The sequence below is a fragment of the Canis lupus genome, chromosome 14 (assembly GCF_048164855.1).
Source record: "Canis lupus baileyi chromosome 14, mCanLup2.hap1, whole genome shotgun sequence".
NCBI classification, from domain to species: domain Eukaryota; kingdom Metazoa; phylum Chordata; class Mammalia; order Carnivora; family Canidae; genus Canis; species Canis lupus.
In genome coordinates, this window is record NC_132851.1 from 19,619,621 (window position 1) to 19,642,533 (window position 22,913).

At 38.2% G+C, this 22,913-nt stretch overlaps 1 protein-coding gene across 13 annotated transcripts in view; it reads right to left on the bottom strand.

Moving 5' to 3' along the window:
• SAMD12 (sterile alpha motif domain containing 12) overlaps positions 1 to 22,913 on the bottom strand; it is a 377,750-nt gene that overhangs the window by 215,660 nt on the left and 139,177 nt on the right. For 10 of the 13 annotated variants that reach the window (XR_012006738.1, XR_012006739.1, XR_012006737.1 and 7 more), the window contains exon 3: positions 883 to 1,012. Coding sequence is in view for 10 of the 13 variants with exons in the window: in XM_072774312.1 (XP_072630413.1) it covers positions 883 to 1,012 (130 nt within the window). In the remaining 3 variants the exon portion in view is untranslated. Of the gene's footprint in view, positions 1 to 877; positions 1,013 to 22,913 lie in introns of all 13 variants that reach the window. The other 3 variants (XM_072774306.1, XM_072774314.1, XM_072774315.1) reach the window with 2 other exon arrangements.

The following is a 22,913-nucleotide window of genomic DNA, read 5'->3' on the forward strand; positions in this document are numbered from 1 at the left end:
AAGTGGAGGGAGGATGCTACCCATATCCATGCAGACCCTCAGGGCAGGAGCACAGGTGAGGTCTGGGGAAAACGTCCCTGACTTGGATGGGCTTCCATGGTGGCCCCAATGCTCCCGCTCGCCTGCTCTGTTCTCAATGGAGAGACATGATCCTAAGGGCTTCTGCAGTTCATTATACTGTCATTGTTTGTTTTCTTTCTTTCTTTCTTTCTTTTTTTTTAATATTTTATTCACTCATGAGAAATACAGAGAGAGGTGAGGGAAAGACATAAGCAGAGGAGGAAGCAGACTTCCTGGGCGGAGCCTGATGTGGGACTCGATCCCAGGACCCTGGGATCATGGCCTGAGCCAAAGGCAGATGCTCAACCACTAAGCCACCAGGTGCCCATAGTTTCTAAGGGCTTCTTGATCTCTACATATAATATTCAAAGCCCTTTGGATCTAAATGGAATCTTCATTTTTGTTTTGAAGATATTCAGCTCAGGGACAGTAAGTATTATATTCACTTCAGAATTTTCCTATTTTGAAATCTTTCCTACTTAGAACATTTAATACTGATCCTGTAACCCAGCTAATTTGAATGACTTTTTCTTTTTTTCCTCTAGGATTGGTACACACTCATTTTCTCTAGAGTTCCCCAACCCCTTACCCTGATTTCCACATACTTGTCCTGGACAATCAGAATCTATGCTTCTCTGTAGCTGCTTATGCTTATTAAGCAGCATAGCTTGCACGGATCTGCAATCCATCCTCCCCTTTTAAAGTAAACCCATGCCAGAAAATTTCAGCAAGGAGAGGCATTTCATTTTAAGGGTATGGGAAAGGCCACTGTGATGGGGAGAGGAAGAGGGAAGAAAATATTTTGGATACCGCATACTTTACCAGTAATGTCATGCTGTTTGAATGACTCACTGTAGATCTGATACTGATTCGGACAATGTTTCTTCAACCACTTGCAGACATCCTGCTGAGTCCACAGAGCCACTGGTTTTGACAGCTTCACCGTAGCCGACTATAAATGAAGGAAAAGGTCTGTGAATGCCAGCACCATGTCTAGAAAGGTACCACTGTTAGAAGTCCTAGTGTGTGTGGTCAAGGCTACCAGCTGGAATCCTTGAAGATAAGGATCTGGCTGTTTTTCTCCTAACCTCTACAGACCTTCTCCATACCCCTGAAAACCAGAAAAAAAAAGGTCTAGGTGGAAAAGACCATAAAAATTATACTTTTTCTCAAGTTATCATCTCTACCAGCAAAAAATCCCCAGGAAGTAGTGTTTTCTGACAAATACTTCAACAACAAGACAATGCTGTTGCTAAGCAATTAATTAAATTTTAGGGGTGAAATAGCTGCCCCCCAGTGGCCATTCTCTGTACTGTAAGAAAGTGTCCATTTCTCCTCCTCTGAGACCTCTAGGGTCTAGTGCAACAGCAGCCCTGACAGGTGCTAATAATTATTTTAGGAATGCATGTTATTGGATTTAGATACCTACATACTAAAGAGTGTAAGATGGCCTGGGAGTGGTCCTGTAAAGTCTAGGAATTATTTATGCCATAGAGGGGAAGCAAAAAAGTCAATTCCATCAGCCCGTGGAGAATGGTAATCAGATAACAGGGTGGCTAAACCTGATGTAGAAGCCAACTCATCAAGGCCTTTTATTGCTTACTAGATCTTTCAGGAGAGGTTTATGAAACAAAACAAAACAGAGGTGCAGAGGACCCAGCCTTTGACAGATGGCAGGTTACAAATTCATTCATTAATTAACATGCATCAGCTCTGTGCCAGATGCTGGTCTTCCTCATGGATCCCAGCAACTTAGCTGACGCAAGATGAAAGCTTATTTATAATTTTTTTTTATCACTCCAGGTCAGTGTTTGTCAACAAAATAGGATTATAATATCAAAAATTCTTTAAAGGATGTTGGCTGGCACATAGACCTGGCCTTAAATATCACTGACCTTCTTATTAGAGATCATTTGCTTTTACTTCTCTTTCAGTCTTTCAGGTTAAGAAGACAGCCCCAATTTTGTATGACTGTGATTTAATATCTTTCAAACACCTGCTAACATTTTGACAATGAGGGCTTGCTTCAGTCTTACGATCTTCATCAGAAAGCAACAAACCTAACAACTGTTCAATTTTATATTAGTTATATTTAAGGTTAATTTTGTTTTACAGTAAATAAATTATGGTAAAAAATAAAATTTTTAGTAATATCTAGTTCGTTTTAAAAACAAATTTGTTCAAAAACGATCAATTTATTTATTTTTATTAGATTTTATTTAAATTCAACTTGCCAACATATAGTATAACACTCAGTGCTCATCCCATCAAGTGCTCTCCTTAGTCATCCACTCACCTCACCCCCCCATCCTCCTCCCCTTCCGCAACCCTCTGTTTGTAAGAATGGTCAATTTAAAAAAAATGAAGGGAACAGTAGGAGAGATGGTAAAATAATAATAGACATGACATGCACAATTTACATTTGTGAAACATAGTGCTCAGGTGGTTCTTTGCTTTGTTAGTATATTTCCATTTGTACGGTTCTTTGGACTATGGCTTACAAAATCATCACAATATTTTTACTTTATGCTGTGAATTTTTTTCACTCTGTGATAGATGATTTTATACATGTATATATATATATATATACACACATACGTGTACATATATACACATCCATACACATAGAGCTGCTTTTCATTCTTTGAAAATTCATTCATTGGCATTCCTACACTGATATTTGGGGTTGATGTTCCCTCTCCTTGAATTTCAGCAAGGTTGGTGATGGTCCTGACCAATGGAATACAGTGGAATTGATGATATCTATGTGACTTCTGAGGCAAGGTCACAAAGATACAGCTTCTGCCTAGCTAATCTTCTTAGGCACTCAGCTTTGGAACCCAACTACATGCTGTGAGAAATCTGAGATCACATGAAGAGACAAATGTAGAAATTCTGGCCAATTCCCCAATTGAAGTTTCAGCTGACAGCCACCACCAACCATCAAACAAATGAGTAGACAAGTTGCAGATGATTCCAGCCACCAGTCTTTGAGTCTTCCAACTGAGGCTCCCAGACATCACGATGCAGAGACAAGCCATCCTTACTGTGCCCTAAGTGAATTCCTGACTCATGTAACCCATGAGCATCACAGATTGCTGTCTTTCACCACTAAGTTCAGGATAATTTGTTCTGCAACACCAGTAATAACTGGAACACTTAGTTAACATGCTGCTGAGGACAGATCTGTTGTAACTGTGGTCTCAGAATGCCTTGTCTCTAATAGGTGCTACATAGCCACAAGGAGTAAGTGAATGTATTAATGAAATTAACCCAGTGGTGAATTTCAAGGGTAGCTCTTTACTGCTCTCTACCCACTGTATTGTGCTCACGTGGCTCCTAGTCAAACATTGTCAGCCTCTTCCTTCCACCTCACATCCCCGAGTCACGGGCTGCTAGCCATGTTCCCTGCAAGCTCTGTATGCAACCGCATCAAACACTTTCCTAATTTGGATGAGCAAGGAGGACCTCTGGTGTGGATGGCGCAAATAAGTGAATGTTTTGTTGTTCAGTTTCTTCCCTTTCTGCTCATCGTTACCTCTTTTCCTTTACATGATTAGGAACTTGAATTTTGGCTCTTTTAAGCTAGAAATGCACTCACTGTCGTGTTTCACAAGTCAGCACCTCTGAATCTGCCTCCTTCCTGCTCTTAAAACTTTTCTTCAGATTAGCTGAATGAGTTCATAGCTGACACATCATTACCCTGAAACCCTTTACAAGTTTCCTGCAAGGAAAGCTAATCACATCTTTTGAAAACCCCTATAAACCAGTCATAGATGGCTGTAAATTAGGAAAGGAAAGACAGGCGAATGAAGTTGCTTGTATATTAATATACTGAACTTTCTGAAAGATCATCTTTAACTTACTCCCTTCCTAGGAAACAGAGGGCTCTCAGCATCAAGTCAAAGCCCCTCAAAAGAGCTTCAGGTAGAGATTAACCCATTCCTGCCAAGTTGACTCAGGAGGCGCCTTATCAGCCCACCATGTTTGCTTTTGTCTCAGATTTTCCCTTTGTCATAAATTCAGGTGTTCTGAGGCCAATACTCAAGGAGGTGCTTTGTTTTTCCTTCAGAGTATACTCTTACTAAGAAGTAATTTGGTAACACTTGCTTGGACAGCAATTAATTCAAAGCCTTAGGCATAGATTTTTAAGACTGCAGGAAACTACAGGGATCTGCCTCCATGTAAACTGGCATAAATAAAATGGGGGAGGGATGAAGAGTCCTATCATTAAGCACTGCTTGTCTCTTCTTAATCAGAGAGTGATAAAAGTACTGGCCCCACTTATTAGCTGATTCTTAGCCTTGGCTTTATTATGAAATTATTAGTTTGCTACACATCAACTTGTTAAGAGGCATAATGACTCCACTTGCCCCAATCTGCTGCTGCTTATGGATTCTCAGAGCTGACTTTATTTTTTCTGCTTGAGCTGCTCTTTGCGTAGCACCTAGGTGAACCTCAGCCACTTGTCCTATCATGATTGCCCTATCTCCAACAGCAACTAAATCTGGGGCATGAATGCCATAACCTGATCCTTTTAAAGAGTTTAAACCTCCATGTGCAATTTGGAACAACGAGGAGCATATGCTAAACTCATGTCAATTCATGTATGGTTGTCCCACCGGGAGGTGCAGCATCGTCAAACTGAATAGCTCCACAATGTTATTTCAACCACCCACCTTTCCTCTGCTCTACTCACAGCTCTCTTTGTATGTGACTCTAGCCAAAAATATTCTGATATGTTGTGTTTCCCAGTGGGAGCCAAGACCAAAACAGTTCACAAAAACAAAGAGTATTTTATATTTATTAGAAATAGTAAACTAGTAAAAAACAAAAAAACAAAAAACAAAAAACCCATCCTGCCCAAAGGCAAACATTAAAAAAACATTTGCCCCAGTTCCCTTTCTCCTGGCTCAGGTCTACCATACCATTCACTGGATTTATAGCCCTGGAGACAATTGGAGTTTGTTTTGTTGCCCTGAAAGAAGCCAGAGGCAGTTTGTTATCTTAACCCCATGCATTGTGACACCAAACAGAATCCCAGGCATTTCCTCTCTGAATTGGTCCTGGCCTTTCTATAGACAAGCTGAAAATGCACTTCAGGAGCTTTTAGGGTCTATTTTACAAGGAGATCTCACTTGGGGTGGAAGATGCATCCCTGAGGGAAAGTTTGTTTGCAAATTACTTTTTTTGGGCACATTTCTTACTGTTATTCAACAGTTTCAGCCCTGTTTTACAGTAATTTTTAATTTGTATTTACATGGAGAGAACCCTTAAGTTTTGAGTTCTTGGAGGTAAACTTTAAGCTTTTCTAAGTTATAAAATAATTAAATGCTTTAAGGAAATTTGATATTGAAAGAACATGTTACAAAATGCTTTTCAAGTTAAATTTTATCTTGTCATTCGATGATCCCTTACCTGTTTTGCAACATAACATCTCTTTAATATACTAGGTTTTGATTTATAAGAGAACACTGCAATTTTACACTCCCACTGGCTGTATAAACTCAAGTAGGTAAGCTTACATGAGGCCCAGTGGGCTAACTGGGGAAAAGTAGAGAACTCACAGATCATTTATACCCACTGGCAAGTCAAACTGAGCTTTGTGCCCAAATACCAGGAAGTGGTAAACACATTTGCAGCCTCTCATTATAAACAGGTGTTTGCAAGTTCCCTTACTATCGTGCAATGTTCTCCATTTAGAATCCCGTCTTCTTTTCCATTGGTTTAACCACTGTGTAATCTTACTCAAGATGGGGAAGAGAGATTGAAGAAAAGGACAAACATATACAACAAGGTATTTATGTCTCCAGGCACAGCTTTTGAAGCTCATTTGCGCCCCCCCCTCCAAAAAAAAAATGGAAGGATGGGCTAGTTCACAGAATCCTTGACTTGGAATTCATTGATTTTCTAGTAGTAATAATGCCATCTTCTGCTGCCTTAACTCTTTCAGGAGTTAAGGAGGTAGTTAGAAAGTTTTAATGATTCTCTCTCCTATTCTATTCTGTTCCCAGGATAGCTTCTGAGCTCCATTCGGTCATTCTTGGGTTTAAACGAAACTAAGATGAAGGAAGCTTCTTAAACTTTATACCCTCCAAGAGAAGATATCTCACTGCTAGCAAGTTTATAGATAAAAGCAAAATCTCTTCTCAGATAAATGAAAGATAAATATATGTAGTGATATTTCACATTTTTTGGTCTTTAATTGACCATTGCTTTAACATCACCTCAGTCAGTCTATATGTCCTCATTGCGGTGTTCATCTAAGCAGTGCAACAGTAATGGGGAAGCAACTTTACAAATTTTTCCAAATAAACAGTGTGACATTATGAGTTTCTTCAACTGTTCTTCACATACATCTCTTTTAGACCTTTAAATTTTCATTCTCCTCTACGGGGCATGATAGCTTGTTAGTATTGCCTTAAGAAGGATCTTAAATGGACTGACTACAAAAGGAAATATGTTATTGAAACCCAAACTTATCTACCTATCTTCTTTCTTCTTTCTTTTTTTTTTTTTTTCCAAAGTCATTTCATTGGCTTACACTGAACTTAGAGGAAATCTATAATTTTGAGTCTTCTTCAAAGGAACTTGTGTCAATGTAGGGGTTCTCTTTTCCTGAAAGTAAAATTTTAAGAACTTCAACTGTATTTTGCAGGTTTCAATACATCATGTGGAATCCTTTTTTTTTTTTTTTTTAATTGAAGATTTTATTCATTTGAGAGCAAGTGAGTGAGGAAGCACAAGCAGCAGGGAGGGGCAGAAGGAGAGGGAGAAGCAGACTTCCCGTGGAGCAGGGAGCCTGATGTGGGATTCAACTCCACATCCCTGGGATCGTAAGCCAAAGGCAGATGCTACACTGACTGAGCCACCCAGGCGCCCCATCATCTGGAATCCTTATTAACCAGTGTATTCTCCCATATTTGTACCATCCATGTAAATATCAGCTTTTTCAGGTACTCAAAAGTTTTTAAGAGGGTCCTGGGATTAAAAGTTTGATAACCACTCTTCTAAGACATTATTAGAGTACATCATTGAAATTAAAAAAAAAAAAAAACTTGACCTAATTTTTTCCTTAATTTTATCCTGAATTTTAGTGATGGCCTTTTTCATTCCTAAATGCTCAGAACCAGTCTCTAGAGGACTCTAAACAGTCAGTAGGTTCAAGTTTAAACCCAAGGTAAAAATCCAATCCACTTTAAGACATCTAAAATGGTGGTTAGTAAGCTGGGACTACGATAAATATATCAAGGTATGTTTGTGTGTAAGCTACCTGGATAAAGACCAATAGTGATTGAAGATAATTACTTTTCTTTAGAGCTGTACAAAATTTGGAAAAACAATGATCTAGGTTCAAGATTCTCCCTGAAAATTTGTAGCATCAAAGAATGCATCCCATTGGGGTACCTGCGTGGCCCAGTTGGTTAAGAGTCTGCCTTTGGCTCAGGCCATGATCCCAGGGCCTTGGGATCGAGCCCCACATGGGGCTCCCTGCTCAGCGGGGAGTCTGCTTCTCCTTCCTCCTCTGTTCTTCCCCTGGCTTGCTCACTCTGTCTCTCAAAAAAGAAATAAAATCTCAAAAAAAAAAAAAAAAATCTTGTGAAATGGGCTATTCCATTGCTAATAAGCTCTAAGGGCTTAAAATAGTTTTTTGTATTGAAACCAAAGTCAGATTTCTATCCTCTTTCTCATGGATTCTGAGTCCTGCCCTTTGGAGCAATGCAAAACAAATCTCACCACTCTATGCACTGATTTCCATTTCACACATTGTACTGGTGCTCTCCATTGGGTCTCATAGTTTTGTTTTAAACCATGGTATTTGTTGATAAATCAGAAATTATATCTCCAGCTCATTCTTCCCAAACTAAAGAATCACATACAACTGATTTCACAGTTCCATTTGCAGATCTAATAAACATTTCAAATTCAATGCACATTTCAATTCATGTCCAAAACTGACCTGTCCTTCCCCTCAAAACTGCCTTTCTTACTTCATCTAATAAGGTAAACTCCATACTTTGTGCTACTGAAGCCCCAAATCCTAAATTCAACATATATTCCTCTCTCTCTTTTAATTTTTATTTTATTTATTTATTTATTTATTTATTTATTTATTTTTATTTTTTTTTTTTATTTATGATAGTCATACACACAGAGAGAGAGAGAGAGAGAGAGGCAGAGACACAGGCAGAGGGAGAAGCAGGCTCCATGCAGGGAGCCCAATGTGGGACTTGATCCCGAGTCTCCAGGGTCGTACCCTCGACTGAAGGCAGCGCTAAACCACTGGGCCACCAGGGCTGCCCCCACGGGTCTACCTTTAAATATGTCCAGACTCCAATCTCTTTTCATCACCAACATTGCTATAACCCTGATCAAAAACACTATCATGCCACACCTAGTCCACTTCATCTAGGTACCTAATGCACCTAACAGATGTATTAGTTTTTTTTCCCCCTTATTTTAAATCTTTGAAATGGCTTACAAAGCCTCAAGCAATCTGGTGACCCAGTATCTCTGATGGCCACCATCACCACCTTTCCCTAATACTTACTGCTCTTACTACATCAGTCTTCTTGCTTTTGCTCATGAATGCCAACTATACCCACTTCATATCTTGCCAGGGAGGCTCCTCTCCCAGGCACTGACCCTTCACTTCTTTCAAACCATTGCTCAAGTTCTACCTCCTAAGTCCTGCCCAGATCTCCTTATTTAAAAATGCAACCCTCCTCTCTCTGGCACTTCTGATACTCATTACCTCGCTTCAATGTTTCGTTCTCAAGAGCAAGTATCCTCCACCATACTACACAGTTCACTCATTTTGTCTATTATGATCCTCATCTGTCTCTTCCCACTGGCCTGCCATCTCCACAAAAAGCAGAGATCTTTCTTATTTTGTGAAGAATCCCAAATCCCAAACTTTAGAACAGTACTCGGCACATAGCAGGCACTCAATAATTATTTGTTGAACGAATGAAGAACTGTCTGGTCCGTCATCATATATCACAGCTCCTATATCCTTGAGTGTCAGAAAGATGATTCAAATCCCAGCTGTGCTCTTGACATTCCCAGGTTAGAACTACAACAGCCTTTTCTCCAATTAGATTTCTCTTATACTGAGCCAAATATGCAGAGACATTCTAGCACTATAATTCTTAGCAAGACAGCTCACATTTCTGATCCTCGATTTTTCTTTTCCGATTGACACAGAGAGTGATGTAATGAAACAAGCTTGGCATTTGGAGTCATGCAGACCTAGGCCGAAAGCTAGTTCTGGCATTCACTAGCACTGTGACCTTGGGCAGGTCACTGAACCTTTCTAAACATGTCCCTCAATACACTAAAACCTATCTTGTCATTTGTGGAGATTAAAAATGGCTTATCCAAAACACTTTAAGAGAGCCTGCCACATACTATGTGTTCAGGAAAGTATATCTTCTTATCTCTTGAATGTCAGTGATATGCTCTCCTGCTGGATTTCCAAGCCTGATCTAGGGAAGCATCAATGAAGTACAGCAGACACAGGTGATCTATGGAGTCCAGCTGACTCGAGTTGAGTTGCAGGCACTGGGAGCTGTTAAGATTAGTGACCTCAGAGACAGCTGAAGGCAAGGGGAAGTATTAGAAGGCACCAGTAAAAAAAAAAAAAAAAAAAAAAAAAAAAGGCAAGCATAGGAATAAGAAATGAGAAAATATAGGAAAAAAGAAGCATGGAAAGATAAATATACCAAATTAGGAGAGTCACAGGGATGGTCCCTTTATTCAAACCCACTTTACTGCAACTACACAAATATCACTTTGTGTTTTCCCATGATAGGTCATGCCACTGGTTTCCCTGAGACTCAGAATCAGCTCTTCCCTGTCTCTAGGGACATTCATGCACAAAGGGTCCCAATCCCATGCCAATGATATGGCCTGGACTCCCCAGGCATCTGACAGAACGATTTAGAAAGGCGCACCATCTAGATGCATAGACACTACTATTTACAAGCTGTGAAGCAGACGCCTGCATGTCATGCTGGTGAAGATCTGCTGGCTTCCAAACGCATGCTGCTGGGCATAAAAGTTTCCAACATTAAAACCCCAAGGAGGGAGTAAACAGACACGCAGAGGCAGTCAACAGGAAACAAGATGTCTGTGGCATCCTGAATGGCTCAGTTTATCAAGGCCTGCTCTTCCTCTAAGCCCACATTGTTATGTTTGTCAAGAGAAATATGGAAGAAGAGGATCACACTATACTTTGTGTCTGCTCCATCTTAGTACAGCAGAAAAACCCATTCCTCATCTGCCCAACTAAGCATACCCTATGGGAGCTGCTCTGCCGCAAGGTACAAAGGCACACATATGCTCTGAGCATATACCTTATGGTCAAACCCCTGGGTGAATGTTGGATGAATGAAAGCATGCTAAAGCAAAAAGGAAAACAAGTATGAACCAGCAAATGGTTATGACCATTTCATATTTTTCTTTTTTTTTTTTAAGATTTTATTTATTTCAGAGAGAGTGAACTCACATATAAGTGAGGGGAAGGGCAGAGGGAGAGGGAGAAAGAGACTCCCCACTGAGCAGGGAGCCTGATGTGAGGCTCGATCCCATGACCCTGGGATCATGACGTGAGCCGAAGGCAGATACTTAACTAAGCCACTGAGGTGCCCCTTACTTCATATTTCTATGACAATTCCTTGGGAATAACAATTTGGTGGACTGATAAAAAAAAAATTTGTCCTAAGTACAAAATGATTCTCTGAATACAGCTAGAGGTCCCTCAGGCACAAGGTGGCATCTATTTCTCCCTATCTTGACACCAGGGGATGCAGGGAGAAGGAAGGGGAGCCATGTGACCTACTTTGACCAAAAGAACAAGGCAAAGGTATGATGAACCAGGTCTGAAAGGAGTTCTCAAGAGGCCTTTTGGGCTTGTGCACTTTTGCTTGCTCCTCTGAAATCATGATGAGAACATGCCTGGTCAAGTCTGACCACTTCATATTTGGAAACATGGCAGAAAAACTTATTAATGCCATTCCAGACAGAACATTAGATTCAATTTTGTAACAAAGCATATAAGAAGAATTGTTCTAAGCACTTTAGATAAATCATCTTTAATCATCCCAACAACCTAAAAAGTACTTATTACTTTCAGCTGACAGGAACAGGCTTAGAAAGTTGAAGTAACTCATACAAGGTCACTCTGCTAGTGAATTTCAGAGCTGCATTCAGTCCAGGTCTGCAATAATTCCAATGTCCATGCTTATGCCATGACATCACTCTAGCTTGATAAACATGCAAGAAGAAATGAGGCTCATGATATCACTCTGGCTTGATGGCCATAGGGGAAAAAAAAGACATGAGCTCTCTTAACTGAAGTTCCTAGTGCTGGTTTGCTTCCTTAATTGAATCCATCGAGATAAATCTGTGAAAAACAATCCTGCCTTTGTGCTAACCTGGGTATGCCCAGGGTAGAGCTAGGATCAACACCCGTCATCTGTCCCTTAGACCTGGGATCTTTCTACTCTCTTCATTATGGGAGGCAGCACATTTTTCAGTTCTGTATAGTAAGGCAGTACTTATTAATCAGTCTTTCATTTACATCGCCAGCAAAATGTGAGCAGGAACAACTTCTCTACCTTACAGAGTTGTTGTAAAGAGAAAATGAAGATCAAAAGGCTGAGCAGTTGCTCTGATGATTTTACAGAAAAAAGAGGGCTGATGGATCCTGGGAAGTTGAGGCTACCAGACTATTGGCATGCAGAGAAAACTAAGGCATTAAGAAAATATTCTAGTTGTATTTAGCAGGACAGGGTGGGGACTCTGGGGTCTGGGGAGCTTAAAAACTCTGAGCGCTGTGAGGGAAGGAGTTAGTCGGTGCAAGATTCCAGAATTTAGTGTGTTTGGATTTTAAAAGTTAAGCCTACATGAAGGACAGCTACTCTCCCACTTCCATGACTTCTTGGTGGCAAAAAAATTTGTCCCTATATTAGATTCAGCCAAATGACAATTCAATGGAACTTGTTATGTATTGAAAGTTTCTAACCCCTAAAACATATATGTTGAAGCCCTAACCCCCAATGTGACTGTATTTGGAGATAGGGTCTTTATGAAAGTAATAAAGATTAAATGAGGTCGGAAAGTGGGGTCTGTTTCTCTCTCCATCATGTGAGCACACAGCAAGAAGGCAGCTATCTGTAAGCCAGGATGAGAGCGCTCACCAGATTTGACCATGTTGGCACTCTCAAGATTCCAGCCTCCAAAACTCTGAGAAAATAAGTTTCTGTTAAGGCCCCCAATTTATGGTAGTTTACTATGGCAACCCAAACTAATACAGGGCCAAACTCTGGTTCAGATAAACTGGTCAATTTGCAAAATAGTCTAACAATCCACAATTGATAAAACTTGGAAAATCTTGCTACATATGTTTAATAAGGAAGATAAAATAGAAAAGAGATGAAGACAATAGAAAAAGCAGATTTTTTCTTATTCATTTTTCTAAGATTTTTTTTTTTTGAGAGAGTGTGAGAGAGAGAGCGAGAGCAAGTGCCTGAGAGTGTACATGAGCAGGGGAAAGGGACAGAAGAGGGAGAAAGAGACTGTTGAGCGGGAAGCTTGATGCAGGGCTCCATCCCAGGACCCTGAGATTGTGACCTGAGCCCAAGGCAGATGCCTAATGGACTGAGCCACCCAGGTGCCCCTATGTTTACTTTTCAAATACTGACTTTTATATAATTAAAGAAAATCTTAACCTACGATTTATTTCATTAATGCAATTACATTTTAATAAACTATTTTCCTAGAATCTGTGTCCCTGTACATGTCTTTATGGCCACATGCCCCCTGAAAACAAAAAAGTTCCATACTACTTAACAATTTAAGTAATTTTTATGCTTTTATAATCATCCTGTCCATCCTTAATCTTCTTTTTGCTATCAAAGCATGCACATGGTTTAAAAAAATAAACAAAAGAGTCTATAGTGAAAAACACCAGTCCCTTGTCCCATTTGTTCTCACTGGAAGATATTATTTCCTCAGAATAGCACACATATATGATCAAACTCAAATATCTCTCTTCTCCAACCCTAGTCACAATCTCGGGGTGGGGGGAGCAATCTCATAGTGATTTCTCTTAATTGATTAGACTTAGATAATTATCTCTGGATATCCTTAAGAGAATGATCAGGAATTAGCACATACATGCCAGCTTCCTCTTCCCTTCCCTGGTTTGCTGTTAGGATTATTAATATTAGTTTTTAACTGGTGGTTTTTCCAAGCTTAATATATTTAAATCTGTATGACTTTCCAAATAAGGATCCTCTTTGTTCTTATTCTCTTTTGTAATAGTCTATCTCCTTTCACATCCCACCTTCTGTCATTTGCAGTATTTTATATTGTCAAGGACAATTTTATATTTCTATCCTACATCTCCAACAGATCGATATTATCTGTACTGATTTGAAGTTAAAAAATCAATAAGTAGTTGGGGTGCCTGGGTGGCTCAGTTGGTTAAGTGTCCGACTCTGAGTTTTAGCTCAGGTCATGATCTCAGGGTCATGAGATCTACGTGATTTGACTACGTGCTGGGCATGGAGCCTGCTTAAAGTTCTCTCTCTTTCTTCCCATCTGTCCCTCCCCTGTCCCCTCCACTCATGCACATGCTTCCCCCACCTCTCACAAAAAAAAAAAATACGTAGCATTTACTATATTGTGACTATGTAAAAATACTGTTCAATGCTGGACCAATTGCTCTGATTTCCCTTATTTTTCTTGTATCACATTCTCAGCTGTCTAATGTTGCATCTGCTCAGAATCTCAAAGACGTTTCCCATGACAAAAATCAAATAGAATTTTTCTTATACTCCATCAATTGCATAAATTCATGCTACAATGTAATTTGCTTGTCCCCCAGCTCATCCATACTTTTCTTCTACATCAGAGGTCAGTAAACCATGGCTCCAAGGACCAAACCCAGCCCATTGCATATTTCTATATGGTCTGTAAGCTAATAATGGTTTTTATATTTTTAAATGGCTAACAAGATCAAAAGAATAATATTTTATAATGTGTAAAAATCATGTGCAACTCAAACTTCAGCGTTCATAAAGTTTTCCTGGAGCACAGCCATGCCCATTTGCTTTTATGCTACAAAGCCAGAGTGAAGGATTGTGACTGAGACCAAACAGATTGCAAAACTAAAAATATTTACTATCTGGTTTTATATAGAAAAACTTTGCTAATCCCTCTTCTACATGGTAAGAGACTTTTCTCAATTTCATCTGCTAAATCATCTACTAAATTTTAAAATGTATTTCAAAATTGCATTTTAATTTCCAAGGGCTGTCTTATTCTCTGATGTTTTTTTTTTCAAAGCCACTGGGGATTTTTATTTTCCGTAGATGCAATATTGTTTTGAATTGCTTCGAGGATACTAATTAAAGTTTTTAAAGGGAGGGTTGGTATTTCTCAAACGTTCTCGATGTGCATATTTGATTTTCTGTAAGTTAAATATCTGGTTTATAGATCTGTCTATTAAAAACAATTAGGCAATGGAGACCAGACTTGGATTTCTGTATGTTTGCAATGGGCTTGTTGCCTGAGTGGCCAATTACTCAGAATGCTCCCCAAATGCCACAATGAAGATGACATCACTCCAGAGAGCTGATACATTAATATGTTCCAACTCAATCTAGATATTTAAAAAAAACAAACTTTTAAGAAACAGACTTTTTTTTTCTTTGCCTGAAGCAGCATAATAATCTAGCCATTGGGCTTTGTTCCTACAGTAGAAGAGGGCAAGGCAAAGACTATTTGATATTTCTTTACTTGTTCCCCATCTTATATACTGTGTCTCACTCCTGTCCCCAAGTCTAAAGCCTCTCTGAGATTTTACCTTCAAACCTACCGGTGTCTCCCCTTCCATTCCCATTGTTACTGTCATCTTATATTTCTTTACTATTTTCTCTTTTTAAAGATTTTATTTATTAATCATGAGAAATGAGAGAGAGAGAGGCAGAGACACAGGCAGAGGGAGAAGCAGGCTGTATCCTGGAACTCTGGGATCACACCCTGAGCCAAAGGCAGACGCTCAACCACTGAGCCACCCAGGCGTCCCTCTTTACTGTTTTCAAATTACGTTCAGTTGGATGAGGAAATAGATACTTGTGTTGGGTGTGTCATCTTGTATGTCTCCACATCTTTAAAATTATCATGATATATCTTATCCATACAAAAGAACATACGTCCATGGACATGTACACACATACTTGTATTCCACTGAAAAGCTATTATTTTCTCATTCCCTATTAGTAGATGTTTACATTGTTTCTAGTTTTGGGCCACTATTTATTTTGAAAATCCTAATCTCCAGGTCCCCATTTCTGCCAACAGGTACTGTCTCATTTCTCTGTTCTCTTCACAGAAACCTATCTTGAAAGAATTATCTGAGGTAATCTGTTTCAGCACCATGTGCTGTCACTCTGGTTGGGCTTTCCTCCCTACCTTTCACCAAACATATTCTTGCCACACCCAGCTGCTACTTCTGGTATCACTTCTTCCAATAACCTCTCTCCTTTCATGTGGCTTCTTAGTGGCATCTGACAAAAGGAAACACTGCTTGTTCTTGAAGTGCTTTCTTCTCCTGGCTTCCATATAATTCACTCTAGTGTTTGGTTTTTTTCCAAGATTTTATTTATTTACTAATGAGAGACACACAGAGAGAGGCAGAGACATAGGTAGAGGGAGAAGCAGGCTCCATGTAGGGAGTTCAACGTGGGATTCTATCCTGGGTCTCCAGGATCACACCCTGGGCTGAAGGCAGCGCTAAACCGCTGAGCCACTCTTTATTGCCAGTTCTCCCTCTTTGATCAAACTCTAAATAATATGTTTCGTGGTTTGGCCCTGGTACCCCTACTAATGTCGATATTCCCTCCCATGGTAATTTCAAGTCCTGTTGGCTTTAAATACTGTCAATAAGGTGATGATGTTCAAGTTTATACTGTTCCCTCAATATATCTCTGTAACTTGACTCAATTATACATGCTGCCTACTTGAGAGCTCACTCAGATGTCAAATAGGACTTTCAAACATAACACGTTCCCGAAACAGAATGCGTGATTTCCATCAACTCTGTTTTTCCACAAGTGTTTCTATATTTTGGTAGGTACTGACCAAAAGGTCAGTAATCCTTTCATTCCTTAGCTTTCCCTTGCCCCCTTCCTAGCACACAGATACACAAGATCCATAAAATCCCATGGAAAATGTGTTCAGGACCTGAATGCTTATCTCCACCTGTACTGCTTCCAACCCAGTTCAAAAGGCAACCATTTCCCACCTAGACCGCCCCAATAATCTCCTATCCAAATCCCCATTTTCCACACTTGCCTCCTATAATCTATTCCATAGTTTCAGAGTAATTTTTTAAATATGTAGGCCTCATTGCATCCTTTATTGTCTTCTCCTTCCACTTAAAATAAAATCCAAATTCCACCCTCCAGTCTGTAAGGCCCTTTCTTCATGCATTTACTACTGTTGTTTGCCTTGGTCTTAATGTTCCAAGACTAAGACATTCTTGTCTGTTCCTCTAACACATGGAGCCTAGCCTATTTTAGGGCAGGTAATGAATGAAAGCTAGCCTTTCTCTCAGATTTCCTCATTACTAGCTTTGGCTTGTCATTCACATCTTGGTTTAAATGTCATTTCCTCAGGGCTGTCTTTCTTGAGCAAAAGATGGTAACTGTTCCCCACGATGCTTTTGACACCTTATCTGATAGTTTTACATTTACTTATTTACTACAATATTCCCTATAACTAGCACCTAGATACAAAAGTAACTACTCTTTAATGAATGAACTATAAAGTGAATACAGTAAATCTCCATCATCTGGACTGATTTCTTGATGATAGAATATATAAAGTCTAGAAGATGACACGATCATTTTTCACCTGTTTTTCCATAGCTTTTTTAAAAATGTTTTTAGTGCAATTCTAGAGTCACAGCAACATTCAGTGGGAAGTACAGAGAATTCTTATGTATACTTCTCTGCCTCACACATGCACAGTCTCTTTCATTATCAATATCCTCCACCAGAGAGGTACATTTTCTTCATTTAGAAGAATCTACATTGATGTATCATTATTACTCAGACTTCATAGTTTAGGGTTCACGCTTAGTGTTGCACATTCTAATGATTTGGACAAATGCATGTGACAGGTATCCACTATTATAGAATCAAAGAGTAATTTCACTGCTGTAAAAATCTTCTGTGTTCAGGCAATTCATCCTTCCTTCCTCCCTAATCCCTGACAACCATTGATATTTTTACTGTGTGCATAATTTTGCCTTTTCCAGGATGCTATACAGTTAGAATTACACAGTATGTGGTCTTTTATATATGTAGCCTATATAAGATGTTGTGCATAATATTCCATTGTGTGTATGTGTATTTTCCTTATCCATTTACCTATTGAACACTTAGGTTGCTTCCTTACCTTGGCTATTACAAATAATGCTGCAATAAGCATTTAGTTTTCTTTGGAAAGTCCAATAGCAGAATTATGGGATATGGTATTTCCACTTGCATTGTTTTGAGGAACCTCCATGAGGTTTTCCACAGTGGGTGTATCAACTTACATTCCCTTTAATGGTGCACGATAGTTCCTTTTTCTCCATATCCTCCTCAACACTTGTTATTTCTTTTTTTAGTCATTCTGACAGGTATAAGGTAGTATCTCATTGTGGTTTTGATTTGCATTACTGATGATGAGTGATGCTGAGCATCTTTTCATGTGTCTGTGGACCATTTGTAGATCACTGAAAAAAACGTCTATTCAAGTCCTCTGCTCATTTTTTAACTGTTTTTGTGTATGTGTGTGCGTGTGTTGAGTTGTAAAAGTTCTTTATATATTTTGGATATTAACCCCTAATAGGATATATCACTTGCAAATATCTTCTCCCATTCACTAGATTGAATTTTTGTTCTGCTGATATTTTCCGGAGGGTTTTTTTTTTTTCATTTTGTTTTTGTTGATAGATTTTGCTGTGCAAAATCTTTTTATTTTGATATAGTCCCAATAGCTTTTCAGTTTTGTTTCCCTTGCCTCAGGAGACATATCTAGAAGATGCTGCTAAGGTTGACAGTGGAGAAATTACTATCTGTGTTCTCTTGTAGGGTTTTCATGGTACCACAGTTTTTAAAAATCCACTTACTTTCTAAAGAACATATTGGTTGCTTACACGTTTTGGCAATAATTAATAAAGCTGCTAGGAACATCCACATGAAGGTTTCTGTGTGGACAGATGTTTTCAGCATTTTTGGGAAAATAACAGTGGTAATTGTTAGATTACAAGGTAAGAGTATTTTTAGTTTTGTAATAAACTAGTCAACTGTCTTCCACAGTAGCTGTACCACTTTGCATTTCCATGAGGGTTCCTGTCGCTCCACATTTTCATCAGCATTTAGTATTATCGGGATTTAAAATTTTGGCTATTCTAATGTGTAAATAGTGGTAACTTGTTTTAATTTTTATTTCTCTGGTGGCCTAATGCGGAACATCCTTTCATATGCTTATTTGCCATCTGTATATCTTCTTTATTGAGGTGTCTGTTTACATTTTTTTTTTTTTTACTGGGTTGTATCCCTATTGTTGAGTTTTAACAGTTCTTTGTATATTCTGAATAACTGTCCTTTATTAGATATGTCTTTTGCAAATATTTTTTCCCAGATGGTGGCTTGTTTTCATCCTGGCAGTGTATTACACAGCAGAAATTTTTAATTTTAATGAAATCTAGCTTATCAATTACTGCTTACATGGATCATGCCTTTAGTGTGCCCTGTCTAAAAAGTCATGGGCAAACCTAAGACCATCTAGCTTTTCTCCTGTTATCTTCCAGGAATTTTATGATTTTGAATTTTATATTTAAGCCTGTGATCCATTTTGAGTTAATTTTTGTGAAAGATGTAAAGCTGAAGTCTAGGTTCTTTTTGTTTTGTTTTGCATGTGGATGCCCAGCTGTTCCAGCACCATTTTTGAATAGACTACCTTTTCTCCATTGTATTGCCCCTACCTCTTTATCAATGATCAGTTAATTAGGGACACCTGGGTGGCTCAGTTGAGCATCTGACTTCTGCTCAGGGCATGATCCCGGGGTCCTCTGCCTAGATCTCTGCCTGTCTTTCTATATCTCTCATGAATAAATTAATAAATTCTTTAAAAAAATGATCAATTATATTTTTGTAATTCTACTTCTAGGCTCACCATTCTATTTCATTGACCTATTTGTCTATTCTTTCATAATACCACTCTGCCTTCATTACTGAAGCTTTATAGTAAGTCTTGGATTTGGGTAGGGTCTGTTCACCACCTTTGCTGTTCTTCAATATTGCGTTGGCTATTCTGGGTCTGTTGCCCCTCTACATCTCTGGGATTTTGACTGGCATTACGTTGAATGTATACATCAAAGTTGGAAAGAACTAACATCTTGACAATATTGAGTATTCCTATGCATAAATATGGACTATCTCTCCTTTTTAGTCGTCTTTGATTTCACTGATCAGTTTTGTAGTTTTCCTCATATAGACTTTGCATATTTTTTTTTAAAGATTTATACCTAAGTATTTCATTTTGGGGGCGCCAATATAAATGGTATAATGTTCTTAATTTCAAACTCCACTTACTTTTGTTGGTATAAAGGAAATTGATTGGGTTTTGTGTATTTACCTTATCTTCTACAACCTAGTTCTAATGCCTTACTAGTTCCAGAAATTTTGGGGGGTCAATTATTTTTATTTTCTACACACACAATCATGGTATTTGCAAATAAAGAGAGTTGTATTTCTTCCTTCCCAATCTACATCCCTTTTATTTTTTATTTTTTTGTCTTATTTCTTTAGCTAGGACTTTCAATATGATGTTGAAAAATAGTGAGAAGGACATCCTTGTCTTAGTCCTCATCTTAGTGCGAAAGCTTTGACTTTCTCACTATTGAGTATATTACATTTAGATTTTTTGCTATTATCAACTTGAGGAAATTCCCCTCTTTTGAAAGTTTATTGAGAGGTTTTTATCATAAATGGTGTTGATTTTGTCAAATGCTTTTTCTCCATCTATTGATATGATCATGTGATTTTTTTTCTTTAGCCTGTGAGGTGGATTACAGTTATTAATTTTTAAATGTTGAACCAGCCTTGCATACATGAGGTAAATCCTATTTGGTCATGGTGCATAATTCCTTTTATACATTGTTGGATTTAATATTTTGTTGAGGCTTTTTCCATCTATGTTTGTGAGTGAGATCAGTCAGCAGTTTTTTTTCTTTGTAATGTCTCTCTGCGTTTTATTATCAGGGTAATGCTTGCCTCATAGAATGAGTTTGGAAGTATTCTCTCAGTGTTTATTCTCTGAAAGAGATTAGAGAACTAGCATAACTTCCTTCTTAAATGTTTGACAGAATTCACAGTGAAACCCTCTGGGCCTGCTGGTTTGTTTCAGAAGGTCACAAATTTTTCAATTTTTAAGTTGATATAAACTTACTCAGATTGCCTATTTCTTATTGTATAAGTTTTGAGTTTTGGTAGATTGTGTCTTTCAAGGACTTAGTCCATTTCATCTAGGTTGTCAAATTTATGTGCATGGAGTTATTTATAATAATCCTTTATTATCCTGTTAATGTTCAGGGGTTTGGTAGCCATGTCTCTGCTTTCATTTCTAATATTGGTAACTTGTGTCTTTTTTTTTTTTTTTTTCTTTCTTTCTTAGCCTGGTTAGAGGTTTATTGATTTCATTGATCTTTTAAATGAACCAGTGTTTGGTGTCCATGATTTTCTCTGACTTCCTATTTTCGATTTCATTGATTGCTGTCTAATTTTTATTATTTTTTTTCTTCTGCTTACTTTGGGTGTAATTTGCTCTTCTTTTCCTAGTTTCCTAAGGTGGTAGTTTAGATGACAGATTTTAGATCTTATTTTATAATATATGCACATTCAATGTCATCATTTTCCCCCAAGAACTATTTTCATTTTATACTATGAATTCTGATAAATTGTTAATTTCACTTTCATTTAAGATTTCTCCTTTGACCCATGTGTTCTTTAGAAGTGTGTCCTTAATGTCCAAATATTTTGTGACTTTCCAGATGTTATTAATTCTAATTAAATTTCAATTTAAATCCATTAATTTAATTCTCTGGTGGTCTAAGAGAAGGCACTGTATGGTTTCTGTTCTTCTAATTTTCTTAAGGTGTGTATTATGGACTGGAATATGGTCTATCTTGGTGAATGTTCCACATGAGCTTGAGAAGAGAGCTTGAGGGTTTTTCAATGAAGTATCTATAGATGTTCATTATATCCAGTTGATTGATGGCATTGTTGAGTTCAACTCTATTTTTAACTAATTTTCTGCCTGCTGGATCTGCCCATTTCTGTAGACAGGTTTGAAGTCTCCAACTCTAATAGTAGATTAATCCATTGCCCCTTGTGGTTATCAGTTTTTCCTCACATGTTCTGATACTCTGTTGTTAGATGCATATAAATTATTACATCTTCTTGGAAAATTGACCCCTTTTCTGTTATATAATGTCCCGTTTTTCCCTGTTTGCTTTCAAAACTGCTCTGTAATTAACATAGCTACTCCTACTTTCTTTTGATTAGTGTCAGCATGATTTATCTTTCTCTATTCATTTACTTTTAATCTACGTGTCTTTATATATAATATGGGTTTATTGTAAACAACATATAATAGGGTCTTGTTTATTGATCCACTCTGATGCATTTATACCACTGACATCCAAAGTGATTATTGACATAGCTGGATTTATACCATATTTGTAACTGTTTTCTATTTGTTGCCTTTGTTCTTTGTTCCTATTTGTCTTCCATTTCTTCTAGCATTTTTAGTTTTAACTGAGCATTTTATATGATTTTCTTTTCTCACTTTTATTAGCAGATCAGGTATACTTTAAAAAAATATTTTTACTGGTTCTTTTAGAGTTTGCAATATAAATTTTTAACTAATCCAAGTCCACTTTCAAATAACACTATCCTGGCTCAAAGGGAATATAAGTACCTTATCCTAACATAATAATCTTGATTCCTGGGGATCCCTGGGTGGTGCAGCAGTTTAGCGCCTGCCTTTGGCCCAGGGCGCGATCCTGGAGACCCGGGATCGAATCCCACATCGGGCTCCCGGTGCATGGAGCCTGCTTCTCCCTCTGCCTATGTCTCTGCCTCTCTCTCTCTCTCTGTGTGACTATCATAAATAAATAAAAAATTTTTAAAAAAATCTTAATTCCTCCCTCCTCTATTTTGTATAATTGTCATTCATTTCACTTACATATAAGCATATGCATGAATATGCATAATTATTGAACACCTGGTAGCTATTATTTTGAACATATTTGCTAGATCAATTAAGAGAAAAATAAGTTTTTCTTTCATCTTCACTTATTCTTTTTCTGAAATTTATCCTTTATTTGTGTAGACCTGAGTTTCTGACCTATGTCATTTTTCTCCCTAAGAAACTTCTTTTAACATTTCCTACAAGACAGGACTACTGGCAACAAATCCCTTCAATTTTTGTCTAAGAACGTCTTTACTTCTCGTTCATTTTTGAAGGATAATTCTGTAGGTTATAGAATTCTAGATTCATAATTCCCGCTCCCCAATGTTTTATTTATTATTATTTTTTTTATTTTTTAGTTTTTTTTAATTTATTTATGATAGGCACACAGTGAGAGAGAGAGAGAGGCAGAGACACAGGCAGAGGGAGAAGCAGGCTCCATGCACCGGGAGCCCGACGTGGGAATCGATCCCGGGTCTCCAGGATCGCGCCCTGGGCCAAAGGCAGGTGCTAAACCGCTGCGCCACCCAGGGATC